We start from the raw sequence: 17,996 nt of genomic DNA, 5'->3' as shown, positions 1-17,996 counted from the left end.
AAGCATGCTACTCCCTAACCAAGCTTGCAGATGGTTCGCTGCCTCCAATTAATTAATAATAATGTAAATAGAAATCATGATTACTCAATGTTATCTCAATGGCTTGTTACAGCATGTGTATCTTGGACTCAGTGTTTCCCAATTGTGCCCCTAGGTTTTAACAGGAAAAAAAAAAAAAAAAAAAACCACAAAGAAATGCAATCCAGAGCATGAATTACTTTCCTATTTGTTACTTCACAAGGAGGCAGGAAACACCTCCCTGTTACTCCTTTCTGTCTTTTATTTTTAACAATATATCTGACCCTAATACAAGAGTTTGCAGGTTGTCCAAAACCCAGGATAATGAACCCCTGAGACAGAAAGGCAGCATTGGCCCATGACAGGTAGGAGCCCAACATAAATCAAAGAGTCCCCAGACACCATATTATTTGACAAAGCTGTCTTGGCCTGCCCAGGGCAGAGGCACTGTACCAGGAGACTACAAACCCAATCAGTCTCAGTACAGGTGGGAAAGGCAAAGGTGCAAAGGCTCTGTGTTTATCTGCTGTTAGCAAGTAGTTTGGCAGCATACTAGCATAGAGAAGAAATCACAACTCTAGCAAGATTTTTTTTTAAAAATTAAAAAAAAAAAAAAAAGCAACTATCTTTAGATTTTTTGGACTAAATTCTCAGAATAATGGAGAAGCTCATATACTGTTTGCTAGGAAAACTTTTTATGGTGAGCTGTCCCCAGCACTGAAGTTCCTTCAGTAGCTTTTAAAACAGAGACATTAACCAGGCCTGAAACATAAAGACAAACACCATGTACAGTTGATATCAGTTATTCTGGACCAATAATGGGAATTCCTGGAAGCAAGATTTTGCTTCATCTCCAACTTAGATGAAAAACAAGCTAAAACAACGTCCTTCCTTCCCAAGAACACCTCTTGTCCTTCCAACTGTTAACAGCTGCTTTTGCATCAAATCTCTTTCAAAAAACTCAGATTAGGCCCAGTTCCCAAACCTCTTGCCTCTCATGCATTTACAGACACATAAAATCCCTGAAATACAGTTAGGTATTTCTGCTTATTCTTACTACAAAGTTATTTGTGGCACAGCAAACCAGTTTTCTAACTGCAAGACTACCAGTAGCTCAGTATTTTTTTTCTTTCTGGTGTTAAAAGCATAATTTTTCACCCACAGTAGCTGCACCTGTCAGTAAGCACAAAACGGGGCTTAGCTCTGTGCAACACCAATAGGAACATTCCTTCCAAAACTCCATTTTCTTAACATTACCTTACACAGCTTTCACTTGGCTCTACAGGAAAAGAAAAGGATGAATAAAGCATACTATATCCACTCCTGAAGTTTTCAGCTGTCGTTCACAACATCTGGATATATGACAACCCTTATACTTGCTCCTCTGTTCACAGGACAAATAGCTATCAAAACCAAGCCTATAAGTAATACCTAAACTCACAGAAAACAAAACAGGCAAAAGCAATTCAAAACACTTCAGAGGGCAGTCATAATAGATTCAGCACAGTTTATCAAGTGAAAGTTCTTACATTTTTGTATGTAATAGTTTAATCTACAGCAATTGCTATGAAAATATTTCTGGTATGGAACCACACATCTTTTACCCAGAAAAAGAAACCAGGCACCACACAGGAGCACTGTGGCATGGAGAGTGAAGGAAGAAAAAGTGAGACTGCTAGTATAAGGAACAGTCCACATCAAGATGCTAGGGAAACAAACAATGAGGGAAACAACATAAAAGGGAAATAATCACTATTTCCAGAGCATCCAAAAGTCTAGAAGTCTTTCTACACCTATTGCATGCAAATAAAAGTTACCTGAGAAAATCCAGAACATTTAAAAGTTTAAAACAAATTAATATTAGCATGAGTAGCATTTAACAGGGAAAACTCAGACTCATTTGGCTGTCACAACAATGTTAATTTGCAGAAAGAACTGTCACCACGCTTTCCTGTTGGACAGTTGCTACTAAAAAATCTTCCTTTTTTCTTTTTTTCCTCTAAGGCCAATGCATATATACACATAAATATCCATACTGCCTTTTATCTGTGCCACTGCCATCTGTTTAAATAGCTTTGTTTGAGCACATCTGTCCATCTCCTGAAGGACAGGAGTCCAACGACCAGTCAGTCAGTTCATCTGGTCATCAGCTGAGCAGTTTGTTTGCTCTTGGCTACCGGTTTCTACCAGCAGACTGCAAGTGGGGTCGGGAGGGTAACAGCACCCAAAAGTCTCAGCCCAGGGATTCAGCAAAACCTTCCACATTGTGAAATGTGAATTATATCCTAAATTACATTGCAAAGCCCCCTACAGATCCTTGAGAAACTACTAGAGACAAAACTGACAGCTGCTGCGTCCATTTTGTTTTCTCCCCTACAGCTTGATATTTGGTTATATGAAGACTTCCCATTTCACTCCTGTCAGCTTCAGGTCTTAACAACTTGTTAAATTTCTTGCAAATGCAAAAAGACCCCACATCAGGCAGATTTCCCTTCTCTACCATGGCACCTTTCAGGTTTGGGATGCACGGTTGTTTCCATGCAAAAGCACTCTCTTTCCCAGTGTGGTATTTGGTTTGGTTTGGTTGGGGTTTTCTTGCACTAACTTCTATATGTTATTTTAGTCTGCCACACATTCATTCATGAGGTACAGCTAACAAGATCAGTTCAGTAGTTTTAGCAGGCAAGTCAAATGAACTTGTTAAGATGGTCACACATGGAACATAAGGTCTACTGGATTGAAAAATTTATCCTTAAAGTAGCGAAAGAGAAAGAGACCAAGAGAAAATATTGATTTATTAAAAATTAAGCACTTAATCCAATATCCACCACTTTGCTCCAATAGGTGCTGGGCCAGAGAACTCAAATAAGCAATGCCTCATACCCTTCACGGGTCTATGCTGTTTCCTCCTGTTCTCATGCCCCCAATCACAGTACCTAAAATAGATAAAGGAAAAAAGAAAAAAAAAAGAAAAAACCCCAACCTACAAACTCCCCAAGACAACCTACAAAACTCCCCTGCAAATAGAATTAAAAGTATAATAATTTCAAATAACACTTTAAAAACAACGTATTTTAATTCAAGCCCTAATACCCAGCTTCCAAAAATGAAGTAAATGCAGTTAGAAATTAAGCAGAAACTTTGAAGCTTTTTGTTTGAAATGTTTTGTCAAATGATGCATTTCAGGAAAACTTTATTGGAAGAAAACCTCACTTGCTGAGGCAAAGGTCAGTTCTTGCAAGGCAGTGTTTGACACTGTGTAATTAGAGATAACTTTATCCCCTGCCTGCCACCACAGCATATTCTGGGCAAAATCCAGGCCCTGTGGAAACCATCAGGAATTCTCTGCCAGCAGTGGTGCCACAGGGCTTTCCCCAGAATACTCTCCAATTTCTGTAACTCCATGTAGGTCCAAAAATAGGCAACCACGTTACCAGAGTCCTGGAGAATGTGAAAGAGCAGTGGTTTTGTGTGATGTTATTGGGTTTGGTATCTGGTAGTTGTGCAGCTGATCCACAGCAGCACATCTGCTCAAGCTGGGACCACATTGTCCAAAGAGGTGCAGTTTCCACCTGGGGTGGATTTCAAGATCTGAGTGGGAAAAGCCCTGACCAGCTTAGTCTACTTGAGCAGCAGGTCAGACTAGAGGCTTCCTGACAGCCCTTTCAACCTGAATTACCCTAAGATCATACAATGTGACTGTGCAGCTAATGCTCAGCAGTCCTACCAGCTGACAGTGATGCTATTTTCCTGTGGGGTTTGCCCTCTTGGTGTCAGGGCACTGTTGGCCCCTAGCCATACTCCTGCCAACCAGCACCCCAGACCACTCCCCTCACAATTCAAACTCATGCCCAGCACTACTCCATCCTAAGTGCAGAAACTAGCACTGGGGCATATTCAGTTTCATCTCATTGATGAATGCAATGCTCCAGTCTATCTAGATCCCTCTGCAAGGCCTCTTCTCACTTGAGTCAACAGCACCTCCCAGTTTGGTATCATCAGCAAACTATGCTAATGGTGTCTTCAACTCCCCAACCAGGTGACTGATAAAAACACAGAACAGCTCTGGCCCTAGGACCGATCCCTGCCTGAGGAATATTTCTGGCATAACACAACAATCTTCCTGTGAAGCTAGCCTACAGAAGTTCCCTGTATTGAAAAAAAAACAAAACACCAAACCAAAAAACCCCAAAACAGAAACAAAAAAACCTAACAGAGGTGGTCCAGTGCTCATGGACTGTGGACACCTAAGCCCTCAAACAAATTTTCTCAGGGGACACTGCTGACTAGCTCCCTCAGTATCTTAAAATTTGCTTTCTCAAAAGTCATGGTAGGGACTCTGATGATCTTTCTTTGTAATTACATCAAAATTTTTAAACTCAACCACTGCATGATCTCTGTGGTCAAGACAGCCACCTACCATCACACCTTCCATGAGTCCTCCACTATTCACAAAAGACAGGTCTAGGAAGGCACCTTTCCTAGCTGGCTCATTGAGTACTTGTGCTGAGAAATCATCTTCAGCAAACTTGAAGAAATTCCCAGACTTTCTTCTCACAGCAGTACAGTACTTGTGTCTGGCCAAGTCACTCACCAATCCTAAATTAAAATGGAACTTTATGTTCCACTAGCATTTAAGAATTGTGAAACAAGCTGTATCTTGCTACACAAACCACCAAGTTTCATGAATCACTCCAGAGCGTTTGTTCATTTACCCAAAGTTAAAGCATGGCACTGGCTTGCTGCTTACAGAACGCTGATAAGGATGATTAATGTTTAACATTTTCAAGTTCTCCTATGTGAAATAGCTCCAACAAGCTACCCATGAAAATACCCTCCCTTAATTCACCACCCTGGAAACACACATGCATTTTCCCCACCAGAAGGCATATTTCACAACATAAAAACACATGTTCCTCTCCACATGGGTGGCCACACAGTACCAGAGTGTACCTCAGTTCATCTTGTTCTCAGTCTGCTGAGAGGGTCCAACCATCCCAATTACAACCCATCCCAGAGGTACCAGAGAACTGTGCTTGTATAACTCAACAGCCTCATGCAGCTGCAGCAACAGCAGAAGCTCACAGTGACCCAGCCTGCTGCTGGGTGTTGAAACAGCAATGAATCTTTCTAGAGAGCAGCCCTTGCCCAATGCCACCATGAGAAGGGAAGCCCTATCACAAGGGTAAACAACAGTCCAGACTGACAAGTCCTGGAGAATAATACCCACAGTAACAACCACCTCTGAGAGAAGGCTTGTGCTTGACACGCTTCAGAGCGAGTAATCTTTAACAAAGGCAGCCTCCACGGCAAGGGTCCAGGCTGACCCCAGAGCTGCAGGAGCTGCCTGTGGCTTTGGCACTGCGGAGACAAATGCCACCTTTGCACAGTGCCAGTCCTACCACACCGTACTAGAGGCACCTGCCCGACAGAGAAAGTAGGATACTGTCCTCATGTAAGTTGGGAAAACACCAGCTAATATTGGGAGGAAATAACCCACTTTTCACTGAGGATAAAAGATTAAGATTTGTACATGTGGTGTTTCATTTTTTTTCCAGTTGTAATAAACCACCTCAGAAGAAAAACAAGTTTTCAGGAGTGCTCTAGGAACAACAAGGTGAGTTTGAAATTTCATTCCATACAGAACCGTGAGCATTTTGCGTTTTTTACCTTGGTAAGCACAGAGAATAATCCTTGAAAGTAAAAAATGTTGAAATGACTGCAAATTGCATAGTTTAAGACTCTTCACTTGGACATGAAAATAACTTTTACTTGATCTTTACATGAACTCAAGCCTATCTTCTAATTAATAATAAAAAGTTCACCAAGATTATGAAAACAAAAGTGGCATGCGTTGAATTGATTTCCAGTACAACAGAAAAACAACAAGAGGTTGGAAATTGTTTTATTTAGTGTCAGTAGAAAGTTTCATCTTTTAAAATAATAATTTTAAAAATCAGAAAATCTAGGCTTTTTCAGCTAAAGATGACTCCTCTGAGACTAAGTGTATATATTGAAAACAGAAAATCGTAGCTTAGATATATGCTTTGTGTTCTGAGCAGCAACAGCAAGGCAATATCAATGATTCAGCAAAAGGGGGGCATCGTATTGCATTATGGGGGCTACAGGGTGGTTATGAAATATAATCTCCAGTAGTAACTATTGTAGACTTAATACAGAGACATTGGTTGAAAAAAATTATAGAAACATCTTGATAGTATCTCCAAATAAAGTTGTTTTCAAGACAGAGAAATCTAAAGTAGGCAGTAGTAGGCAGTTGTTGCAAACCAGAGTTTTCCTCCCTTCTCCTCCATTTTGTTTTTGCTTTAAAAAAAGTTCACTTCTTTCACAAGTGAATCTTCATTTCTCAATTTAAATTAAAAAAAAAAAAAAAAAAGTTTGACCAGCAAACTAGGTCCTCTGGCAAACACTGACACCAACACAATGAGAAATTCAGAAGTAAAGCACAGAAAAAAAAATAATCAAGTCTCAAATTAATTTTTCTTTTAAATGTATTTTGAGTACAACATTGTATAATCTGAAAGACTAGTGAGGTTGTGGCCATAGATATAAAGCCATAGATATAAAGCACTGGTGATCTGAATCTGTATGTGGTAACATAAGCAGCTAATTCCCATTAATTGTATGCAATTCATAATAGCTTTAAAAAAATAAATAAATAAAGCCAGGCATTTTTCTTAGAGCTCATGCATTCTACCACTTGTCTGCCATCCCCACGCAATGAGACATTCTTCCCTTTGAGCTCAAGTTCCTTCTTTTGAAAACAATCCCACATTTGCAGAGTCATGTATCAGTGGTCTATTATAAGAACATGCACAAGAAACAGCCTTATTATTAAAAGTTCTGGGAGGTATTTAGTGGTGAGGTAGAGGTTAGCATGCTCTTTATTCTCTAACTACAGCAAAAGCATGCCCTGAAGCTTGGTCGAGAACACTCAAGTTTAAAAAAAATAAATTAAAAAATTCCCAAGTTGTAGAGCACAAAACCAAACAAGCATTTAGACATGCCACCAGCCCAGGAGATTAACCCTTGCACCACTCTGCTTGAGAAGCCTCAGGACTCTAGATGGCTCCTGCCACTTGCAATGCACCTGCTCGGCCCCAGCCAGAGCCATGTACAGCCCCCTGATGTGCCCCAAAATGCTGGTCTGCAAAGCACTGTATGGGCTGCAAGAGCTCCTCAGCAAATCATCTAAATTCTGCTTCATTCTCAGCCTCACAACACACCAGAAAACATCATGATTGGCAGTCCTTTGACCACTGCTAAGCCACACTGCTTAGTTAGTAGACTGCAAACCCACCAGTTTCCAAGAGGTGATTTTGAAAAGGACCCATTATTCCATCTTGAATAACCTCAACCAAAAAGCCTCCCTCCCATTCTGAACACAAAACCCACAGAAGTGATAAGGACCCAGACATCATCACACTTGCCCAGGCCATCCAGAGGCCAAAACACAAAACTATCACTGATTCCATTAACCACATCCACTGCTATATTCTGCCCTCAGAAACACCACGAGGAGGAGCACGGGGGAATGACACATCACAAAAAACAAATTTTCTAGTTATTTCCTCCTGATCCAGCTCATTTCCTAACAACATCCATCAATCCAAAGGGCATCAAATCTAAGGCATACCAAGAAAACACCACCTCCAACTTTAATTGCCGAGTACTGGAACCTCAGAGCCAGCCCTTTACAACAAAGGATTAGAAGTCCACTTACTTTTCGGTTGTAAGATCACTCACTCCAGCTGACTCAGTCCAGAAGAGCTGTCTTAAGATTTCCAGATCTGTTATTATCCTGTAAACGTAAGATCCAGTGCAAGAGGTAAACTTCTCCAAGTTACCAGAGACAGTTCTGAAGAGGTAACTACCCCAAGTATCACTTCACAGACTCAAAAGTCTCTGGAAAGGTCTCTGAGCCACCCTCACACCTGAACTCACTGATTACTTGCTAATTGCCTGCTTGCCTAAACACCTGCCTAAATTCTCAAGCCTTTTTTCTATAGCCTGTAAAGCAGATCAATAATTTTTTTTTCAATATTTTTGTTAAATAATGTTTTAACTCTCAGTGCCAGGTCAGGAATTGCTACTGCTTCATTTTTTCTGGAGATCAAGATCCATATTTCACTCACTTGTTGTTTCTTCATGCAAGTTAGATGCAAAATGTAAACCACTTGTAGTTACTAGTTGCTAGCTGCTATAGCTGAAAATAGCTTCTGCTTACTGAAAGAAAATCCTTTCTATGGAATTCTGCAGTTATCAATATAGCAAATAAACTTTTTTTTTTTTTTTTTTGAAAGAGGGAGAAAGCTGTCAACCCCTTTACAGGACCAGCTTTCTCCCATTAGCCCTTTTTCTCTTTCCACAGCAGAAATCTCTTAACACATAAGAACTAATGATGCCTGATGCTCAACACCTGTGTTAATCTAAGCAAATAAAGACCAGCTGCACCTGGGCAGCCTGTGCCCTCCTCCACAGACACATTTTCTAGGCAGGAGTATGGATTACCCATAGGGACAAAGTAGAAAAAGAAACATTTTGTTTAAGGTTTTGAAACCAGAATTTTGTGAAAAATACTTCAGTTCAGCACAGCTATGACATCCTGGACTGGAATAATCATGAGAATTTCAATTTAATGCAGCACAGGATAGTAAATGAGATATTAAATGAGCTGATTATACTGAAGATGTCTGTTTAAAGTTTATGTTTAGCAAGTGCAGTGTCTGCAATGTCACTTAAAATACTCGATGACAAAATTTATTTTTATCACCACTATGTTTCCAAAATATTGATATTACAGCTATGTAGTTTTTCTGTTTAACTGAGGTAGCAGATGCAGAGCAATACAGAATAGGAAAAAAAATCCACTAAAGCCTACCAAACTATAGCCTTATCTTGGCTACTTCTTGGCTTTTATTTTATGCATGTTCAGCATGTAGGCCAGCAGTAGGGAATTCTTTTTCCAGTCACTGCTTGGCTACAGCCAGGTCAAATTGACAAGGAAAAACAGGTTAAAGTGTCAACTTGGAGTTACAAAAACACTGCTTCTGTGACTTTTCAAGAAAATCAATTTTTACATCTGCATTTTTTACCAAAAAGTGTGTGAAAGTCTATACTGAATCCTTGGTAATTGTGCAAGATGAAAGGCCTCACCTGAGGCGCAGGAGGAGGCAGTGGAAAAGTACATTGTGATACATCTAGAATGAACTTCACCAGTGGCCAAGAAGTTAAATAATGATTAATTATAGCTGGCTACAGAAAGCAAAATGTACTGAACACCCTTTCCACCTTGCTCCTAATGCTCCTTACCACAGACTTTTCACTAACGGCTTCGGTGGTGGCTGCCGGAATTGATCTCATCTGCACAATGCTTCATCCCCACAGAAAGCCTAACATTTCTCTCCAGAAAGGGACACTTTGGTCTCAGGTGCTTGTCCCAGGTGGCAAGGAGGGCCCTGCCACCACAGTCCCCATGCTGTGGGGACACCCAGCATGTCCGGAGGGCACCCACAGCCAGCGGGTGCCTGCAGACTGCCTGAGGCAAGATGGCGCCCAAGGGAAGTGGCGGAGGAAACAGCGCCCGTCCCCTGCTCGGCGCAGCTCTCCCAGGCAGCCCCGGGCCCCCAGGAGCTGGGGACACTGCTCCGGGGGGATGTGGCTCTCCATGTCTGTTCTGAGCTGACTGGTTCTGATGGTTAACAGATTTCAGGCCACTCAAGTCTCTCCCAGTTCTGAGGACTTAAATAAGGTTTTAAATTGCAAATATGAATAAAGTTGCTTATCCTCATCTGCATCTAAGACCTTCATGCTGAGCTTTGTCTGCTGTGCTTTGTGTGGAGCTCTCACACAGACACAGTACCTGCTGAGGTATTACAGTAAATGAACCCATAGACCAGAGGAGGTAGCAACTATTGAGTGGGTTTTTTGTCTTTTCTGAGGTAGGTGGCACAGGCCACTGCTGAGCAAAGGTTTGATTTACTATGGCAATTCCTGAAGATCAAAATCCTACTGGGATTTGGACTCTAAAATGATTTAAATCTTTAAATGACTAGTCTAGTCATTACAAGTTCTAAGATTAAACTTTCTGTATCCCCTGCATGTAGCTTGTCAATACCTCATGTGGTAAGGAGAGACTGAAGCCATAGACAAGAGGTCTCTGAACCAACCATCTGTGGCATATTGACTGAATTCCACCCATTTAATGGCTGCCAGACAAAAAGAAATCACTACACAGAAGAATACTGAACTGATGGTCACTGATCCAAATTCAGAAAAATACTGTACAAGATGTGGGGACATTGATAAAAATCTTATGGTTTTTGTACATATCCATTACAAAGTGGGGAACCAGAAATTTCACAGATAGTACATTGTTAGTCAGACTTTACACCATTAACCTGAAGATAATCCTCAACCTGAACTCCCCATGTTGGATGTGCCAATGGTGAATCATTATGGGGCATGACAGGGTGATCTAGAGCTGATGTAATGAGTTTGATGATTGGGAAACTCAAATCAATTTAGTTTACTGAGCTCCGGTAAAAATTGGAAGAGAGCATGGTTTCCAGGTTAAATACCTTTGCTCTAGTTCATACTGCTCTAAGTTAATCTTTCTCTATCTAGTAGTCAGAATGACCAGAACAGGTAATCTTTAACCACTAGCCATTGACTTACAAGGGTCACAGCGTTTTCTCTTCTGTGATCCTTGCTGTCCTAGCACTACATATGCTTCACCTTTGTCTATTATATTGTGGTATTAGTGCTGGTAAATGTGCTTTCTTGAATGCTGTGAAGGCTGCTGCACCCTGAATACTGAAGTAACCTGGGATAAATCATCAAATTCAAGATTTGCCCACTTGTACCCCAGGAATTCCTATGGCAATTTCCTCTCAAAAATCAGATGGTCATATCCTAAACTGATGTCAGTCAGCAAAGATTCACCGAAATTAATAGGACACAGAAACTGTTACATTGTTGGATATGTGTCAGTTTTCTCCACAAAAAGATCTGGTTTAAACCTATGACCCAGATTTTTCTGAAAGTTTGAAACCAAGCCAGCCATGCCCACAGGTAGTGGATCATTACAGGATTTTTCCATAGATTAAATAGCCAACCCAGATCAGTTGAAGAGTATTGATTATACGCTCATTAAAGATAGAGCTGGAGTGAAGCCATAAAGATACAGCTCAAATTCTGATAAGTGAATGGCCATTAGTGCAATAGTTCTGAGGCTGAAATCCAGGGAAGGAAAATTGTTAAATATTGGTGCTCCAGAGGATTGCAGAATTGGGGCCTCCTGGGACTGGTGCCTAAGTTGTTCCTTTTTAAATCTCTGTGCCTTGTAGCATCAGATTTCTCAGATCAAAGTCTTTTGGCCTAACTCCCTCCTCGACTGAAGGTCTAGTTTCCCTCAAAACTGAAACTCTAAACTGCAACTGACTCCCTCAAAACTGCAAATAATTTTAACCTGAGGTTTTTGACAAATCAGCTACCCAATATGAGGTCTTCCAAATGGGGAAGAGAAAGCTCTTCCCAAGCCATTCACCTCTCCCCACTCACTCTGATCTTTGGGTTATTTTTATTTTCATATAAAATTCAGACTATTCTGATTTTCAGTGTAGGGAAAAAAAAAAAAAAGGCATGAGAACTGCTTCAGGTAAGCCCCTTTCAGGTCATGCAGATGAGTCCTGATTTGAAAGTCTCCAGTTTGAACTGAATGGTGAAACCAACTTTTGAAATCTACTCTAAATAAACAAAGCAATTGTTTTTCTTAAGCCCTTTCAAACAGGCTTTCTAAACGAGCTTTGTTGAACACATAATGTATTTATGATAAAAAGTAGTCAGCTGCAAAGGTTTACTCTTCCAATGGAATTATTACCACACACAAATGCTTGTAGGCTCACATAATTTCAAACCATAGCTGCTTAGTGTTTGTTAAATCTCCCCAGAGTGAAAAACTTCCTAATATAGCCTGATTTTTGCCCCTGTGATAAATTATTATTGCTTCAGTTTGAGAACTGTTCTTTCACTGTTTCCACATAGGAAAGACTCCATTTCTCAGATTTCTAATTTACTCATAGTATCCTCTATTTTTTATATCAGAAAAATTATAGGAATACACTCTTGTACAGATAAAATTCCATTCTCTGTATAGGGACCCTGTAGTCAACAGGAGCTATGAACATAAAATGAAACCATAGAATGATTTAGGTTGGATGGGACCTTTGGAGGTCACAGGGTTCAGTCCTCTCTCTGAGCAGTGCCAGCTTCAAAGTTAGACTGAACTTCAAAGTTAGATAATTTTGCTTGGGGGCACATCTAGATATTTTCAAGGGAAGAATTTGGCCCTCAGATGAACATGCAACATGTGTTGCATTATTTGTCCTTGTGTCACCTCCAGTAACATTTAAACAAATCAGATCCCTCTTTTTTTTTCAGGAATTTCCAAATAATTGGCATTTAATTGCAGAAAATTGGACCCAAACCAGTTTGCAACAGTAATGAATGTTGCAATGCAGTTTCAGGCTCTCACCAGTGGCTCCATGTGTAGCATGCAGTGCTTCAAATTGCAGATGGCCATATTGAGGAAAACAGCTTATTTTTCAGAAACACCAAGTGAGTGGTGTTCCATCTGTGATTAAAAGTAGAATATTTTAATCTTTCTCTGCTGTTTTTGGACAACATATGGTATTTGGGTTTTTTTTTAATTTTATTTGAAGTATTTTGCTCTCTTTTTATGATTAAGCAAATTGTCAGATACCTTCTGCAGACTGAAAATGCACATCCATATTTTCAGATAGCCATATGGAGTATGCACACAGGAATTTGGTACAATGGCACAGGTAATTTTTAAATAAATATTCTCCCCAAACTTTCCTCTACTGGGCAGAATCTGAACTAGTACTACTATTACTAACAGTAATTCTGCCATCTTTGTACTCTGTGTACATGCAAGTCCCAAATTAGAGACTTTTCAGCAGTATTGAGCAGTATCAATACAAAGTTAGAAGCATTAATTGCTTCAGGAGGGTTTTCTAAATAGATCCAGGGTAGAAGGTAACACAAAAGTTTGAGAACACCATCAAGCAACCACAACCACGGGGACTCTAGACAAAGCAAAGAGCTGTAACAGGGGATGTATTTCTCCAAATATCACAGGAAGTCAGTTTGCTGTAACAATCACAGCATAGTCAGGCCCCACTTTGCAAGATGTCTGCATACACAGGCATGTGCTCTTTTTCTTTTCCTCTCATTTAATTTTTTTCTTCCCTACTAAATGTCACTGGTTAGCATTATTAATTTGTGCTTTGTGCTGATTAAAATCTTTTTAGGAAACAGCCAGAGATAATTCTTGCCATGACAGATTTGCAGCCAAACACATGACAAGCTAAAGGAGAAAGGACTTGCCATAAGCTGGTAAAGATGAGGGTGTTCTCATGGCTTTGCAGTTTGCTTTTTTCTGTTTCGTGGCATTGTGCTATGTGTTTGAATCTATAATTTGCAGGACACTTCCACAAAAGGAGAGCTGTTTTCTACTGGCCTGTCTCTTTGCACACTGGCATGGTGAAGGAAGGTATGTGAACAAGGACAGGAGCTGCATCTGTCTTCTCTCTAACGTGTAGCTATACCAAAGCAGGAAAGCAAGGAAAATGCAAGACACAGAAAGTTTTCAAGATTTGACTTTGCAGTAATTTTTCTGATGCTGGATGGACCAAAACCAGTAAAGTCACCTGGTTCCTCACTTTTTTGAAGTACTGCATTGAAAATTTTGCTTTAAAAAAAAAATCACTGAAGACTGCTACAAAATATTTGTTATCTAACAGAATAGAAGCACAGTAAAGGAATTAAGCAACAAAATGCTATTGTTTAACTATCAGCAAGGTTATTGTACTGAAGGTGTGACTTTAATTTATGTTTAGAGAAATCTCAGGCTAAAATCCCATATTAGCGTTCTCAAAAAATGTGAAATTTATCATGCCCTAAATCTGATGGTTTATGCAGTGATCTAGTTGTTGATTATCTGGGAGGTCCTGAAACATGTTTAATTCCTAGGTTTACCAGTGATATTCAGATAGGCTCAGCTGAAGTCAGGATTTTTCCCACAGCTCATAGGTGTGCTGGAAAGTAAAACCCACTAAAAATGTGAGAGGATCTTTGGGAGTTCTGATAATTCCTGTGCAGAAGACAGTAACAAAATTTTTTAAATGAAAAGAAAAAAAAAGAGCTAGCAGTAAGATAAGAACCTTGATCTGAGGAACTGATGAAATCAGTATTGCTGGAAGAAGTAAGCAATTAATCTGAACACAGAGTAAACACCCTTCATCTCAGGGTTCAGCAAAGCAGGCAGCTGAAAAAAAAATATTTTGAATTTTTCCCTGCATACATATGCTCTGCTGAAGGGACACAGAAAACTGAGATTTCAGAGCTTTTTTTCTTGCATTCCTCAGTCTGTTTGACTAAAGGTGACTCTGGCTCAGTGCAGTGAGGGCCACCTCCCTCCCCCAGATCAATATTTTAATACGACTTATCAGAAAGAGAATGAGTTGTTTACTTTAAAACCTCAGGATCCCATAAAGGGCAAGGGAAAGGTGTTCACTGGAGACAGAGGCTTTCAACAGCTGACCACTGCTGGGAACTCATAAAAGAAAACCAAGATCTCCAAAGATCCGAATACAGTGATATTCAGAAAAATGTCATGCAAGAGAATCTCAGTTCTGACAAGGCCTAAGGACATACCAGAGGATCATTTGGCAGTTGTGTTAGATGGTAAGTGCCTGCCTCTGCTTGACTCATGTGAGGAAAAGGAAATTATAAAATACACTAACAAAAACTAAGTGGTGCAGGTGAATTTTGCATACTAAGCACTTGAGCATACCAAAATATCTGTGGGTGCCTGTGGCTTTTTTGAGCATACCAAAATATCTGTGGGTGCCTGTGGCTTTTCTGTGCAATGTAACAGGATTTACCATTTTGTACATAGTGATCTCTACCTGAAATTCTAAAGAGATTTTGGTTTTCAAGTGTCAGTGGATAAACCACCCTAAATGGTTTTTGTTGTTTTTTTTTAAATGGGTAGCAGCAGATAAGCTGACAGTAAGTGTGGTTAGGCTTCACCAGGTTTACAGTTGGAATGCTTCCACTTTTGGTTATACAAAAAGGACAGGTTCTGCAATACATCAAGTTACTTTGTGAAAAAACATCTTGTTCTTCACAATCATCTTTCAATAATATTCTTCATATTAATGTCTATCAGAAGAGAAGCAAAAAGTGGATTTTTTTTCTCTGTTGTTTATGCTTTGCTTCTTATTCTTTCATTACTTTTTGTCTTGGAAATATTCCTGTTAAATTACTGGAAGCATCCACGTAGTTGTGGAACTATAAAAAGGCCTGCTTGCAGCTGCATCATTTGCCTGGCTATCTACTGTCATATACATTTCACAGTAAAGTCTAGAGGCACTTCTGGCAGGGCTCTACTGCTCTTTGCTCTGTACCTACCAGTGATTGGCAGACTTCTTCTCAGGATCTTGCTTGACCTTTCCTCTCTGCTGCAGCCAGAAAGCTGAGTAAAATGTGTATGAGGAAAGGGAAGGGGAAAAAACACTTGAGATTGTGATGAATTAGAAAGCAATGTACAGTACTTGTGTTCCTTTGGCATTCATGTCTCACTATCACCAGCTACAGCATAGACACAAGTATTAAAAACAGCCTTGTGGACCTCGGGTCTACAACTGCAAGCTGCCTCCTGACGAGACAGAATATGTCCTGAGTGTGACTGTGTATGTCATTAATTAATTCAAAAGACCTGGTGCCATTTTGATGCACAGGGTGTGCTGCAGCTGCTTTCCTTCCCTGAGAGGTGTCTCCTTCATAGCTGTGATTGCACAGTGGCCTGACCTGTGGAGCTGCAAATCTTCCTCACAGTTCTGTGTATGCACTCAAATTCACAGCTTTTTCCCACTGCAGCGTGTACAGGTTCAAAACACAGACCAAATCAGTGAAAGATGAAAAGCACTTGGAAAAGTTTCAGCCCTGCTTGCTTCCTTGACAAGGATGGGAATGACAGAGCAGTTGTAATAATCACATTTGAAAAACAGGTAACCAGGCAGTGGGGGTTCATGTCTCTGCTCTTTAGCAGTCTCAGAACTCCACTCATATGGACACTTCATGCTTTCACAGAGGTATGAGTAGATGTACTTGTAAATCAGTAGTTAAATGGGTCCAGAACCCTAATGAGTCTGCATTGACCAGCAAACACTGGCTGAACTACATTACACATAATAAAAAGATCCAGAAAAAACACAAAGTTGGATTAAAAGGTAAGGTTTGGAGAGGAAATGCTAGTGACACTTCACAGAGCATGCTGGTGGTCCTGGGGTTTCCAGCACATGCAGCTGGACAGCTCATGTGTGTGCATTAGTATTCTCCTCTCTGCTGACACTTCAACTTTTGATGCTGGTGACCTGCATGTTAACATCTGTATTTGGAAGATGTGCCCTTATCCTTAATCATTTCCTGTCACAGGTCCTTACACTGTCTGAACCCAGAGCAACTGTTTCTGCAGGATCCCTCCACCTGCATTCTTTTTCTTTCTGGATCACTCCCTCCAGAGAACTATCTTCTGCTCTCTCAAGCTCCAGTGTTTCAGCTGAACTAGAGGCAGCTGCCCATGCACAGTCTCTTATTTTGAGGCACACAGAGCTGTGCTGGACACCAGCTGCCCTGACTCAAGCTGGGGACTGCCTCTCCTGCTTACAAAAGCTGGTATTTGAAACAGTGACCACCTCTCAACAAGTACAGAAAAGTGATTTTTCTCCATAGCTGCCCCATGGTCAGCATACATACCTCCAACGTTTAGGTTTTACAAGCAGCTGATGACAGAGATTTGTGCCTCTCTCTCATTTCTCAGCTGGAATGCATGACAGGAGTGCTGGCAGCAAACTGAGAAGAAAGCAGAGGTGTCAGGCTATTAGCATGGGGCACACATCACCAGGGCAGTGAGTTAGGAGAGACAAGGAATGAGACAGGGAGGCAAACCCACAGGAAGAGCTCCCAGGGGATTGGAGAGTCTGCTTTTGAATGCTCTAACTTGCTTAACAGTCTTTTGCTAAAATGCAACTGGGTCCAGAAAACTACTTGAGAGTCAAGTTTTATTACATACGGATAGCAAATGCTCCTGAATATGTAAAACTGGGAATGCATTTACTGATCTTAAAAACAACCAAAAAAAAAAATGACACTGAGAGTTCCAAAGCACTAAAGCAAGACGTTCTGTCCTCATCTTTTGGCACAAACAGACAGGTCCTTCCCCTCCCATGGTGCTTCCATACTGCAGTACCATACTGCACTGTTTTTTCAGTCAGAATGTTAAAATTTTCAATAGCTACAGGAAACAGTTTAGTACTCAGCATGTACGAAATCTGCCCAAAATCACACAAAATGGAATATTAATTTTTAAAGGCTTTTGGCTCTCCTTGAAAGACTTTTAATAACTCCAGGGGAATAAAGGAATTCCACTGTTTGGTCTTTCTCTTTTATTTTTCTCCTTTTTTTAAGTTAGCAAACATTATTACAATTATTGTAATAAACTGTATTACTATTACAGGTTAGATGCTAATATTATTTTGTTATTCCTATCAACTAACATTTGCTACCTGGTTTGCACTTTCATAAAGCTGTATTATATCTGCATAGGTCTGTGTTTCTTCTAGTTAATATCCAATGAAATCTGGCACAGATGATCACAGTAGTTGACAGTCTTTATAGACTGAGGAAAAAACAGATTCATGGAAGAGTAGAACACAAAGGCTTCCACTGTTCACCCAAGCTCTGGTTTGTAATCTCCTCCCTTCCCTGTGCTCCTCCTTCTCTGTTTTCTCTGTTTCTATGCAATGTCACCATCACATCTGAATTTCCATGGCCTTACACATCACTGTGCACCAAGTGACCCTCAGTTA

At 40.4% G+C, this 17,996-nt stretch overlaps 1 protein-coding gene and 1 long non-coding RNA gene across 4 annotated transcripts in view; one reads left to right on the top strand and one right to left on the bottom strand.

Annotated features, from left to right (window-relative positions):
• Nucleotides 1–17,996, bottom strand: part of LOC139790132 (alpha-protein kinase 2-like) — a 103,386-nt gene that overhangs the window by 16,927 nt on the left and 68,463 nt on the right. Inside the window, exon 11 of one of the 2 annotated variants that reach the window (XR_011723410.1) lies at nucleotides 16,885–16,980. Coding sequence is in view for 1 of the 2 variants with exons in the window: in XM_071731532.1 (XP_071587633.1) it covers nucleotides 16,938–16,980 (43 nt within the window). In the remaining variant the exon portion in view is untranslated. Of the gene's footprint in view, nucleotides 1–16,301; nucleotides 16,981–17,996 lie in introns of those variants that run through there. The other variant, XM_071731532.1, reaches the window with a different exon arrangement.
• Nucleotides 4,969–16,695, top strand: LOC139790138 (uncharacterized). Of its 2 annotated transcripts, XR_011723411.1 has the most exons (5): nucleotides 4,969–5,473; nucleotides 5,577–5,635; nucleotides 12,481–12,657; nucleotides 14,607–14,808; nucleotides 16,564–16,695. It is a non-coding gene; the product is annotated as an uncharacterized lncRNA (long non-coding RNA). The 2 variants fall into 2 exon arrangements; XR_011723412.1 differs by lacking the exon at nucleotides 12,481–12,657 and having other exon boundaries at nucleotides 4,977–5,473.

Source organism: Heliangelus exortis, chromosome Z (assembly GCF_036169615.1).
Source record: "Heliangelus exortis chromosome Z, bHelExo1.hap1, whole genome shotgun sequence".
Lineage (NCBI taxonomy): Eukaryota > Metazoa > Chordata > Aves > Apodiformes > Trochilidae > Heliangelus > Heliangelus exortis.
This window is presented reverse-complemented; position numbering and strand designations above follow the sequence as displayed.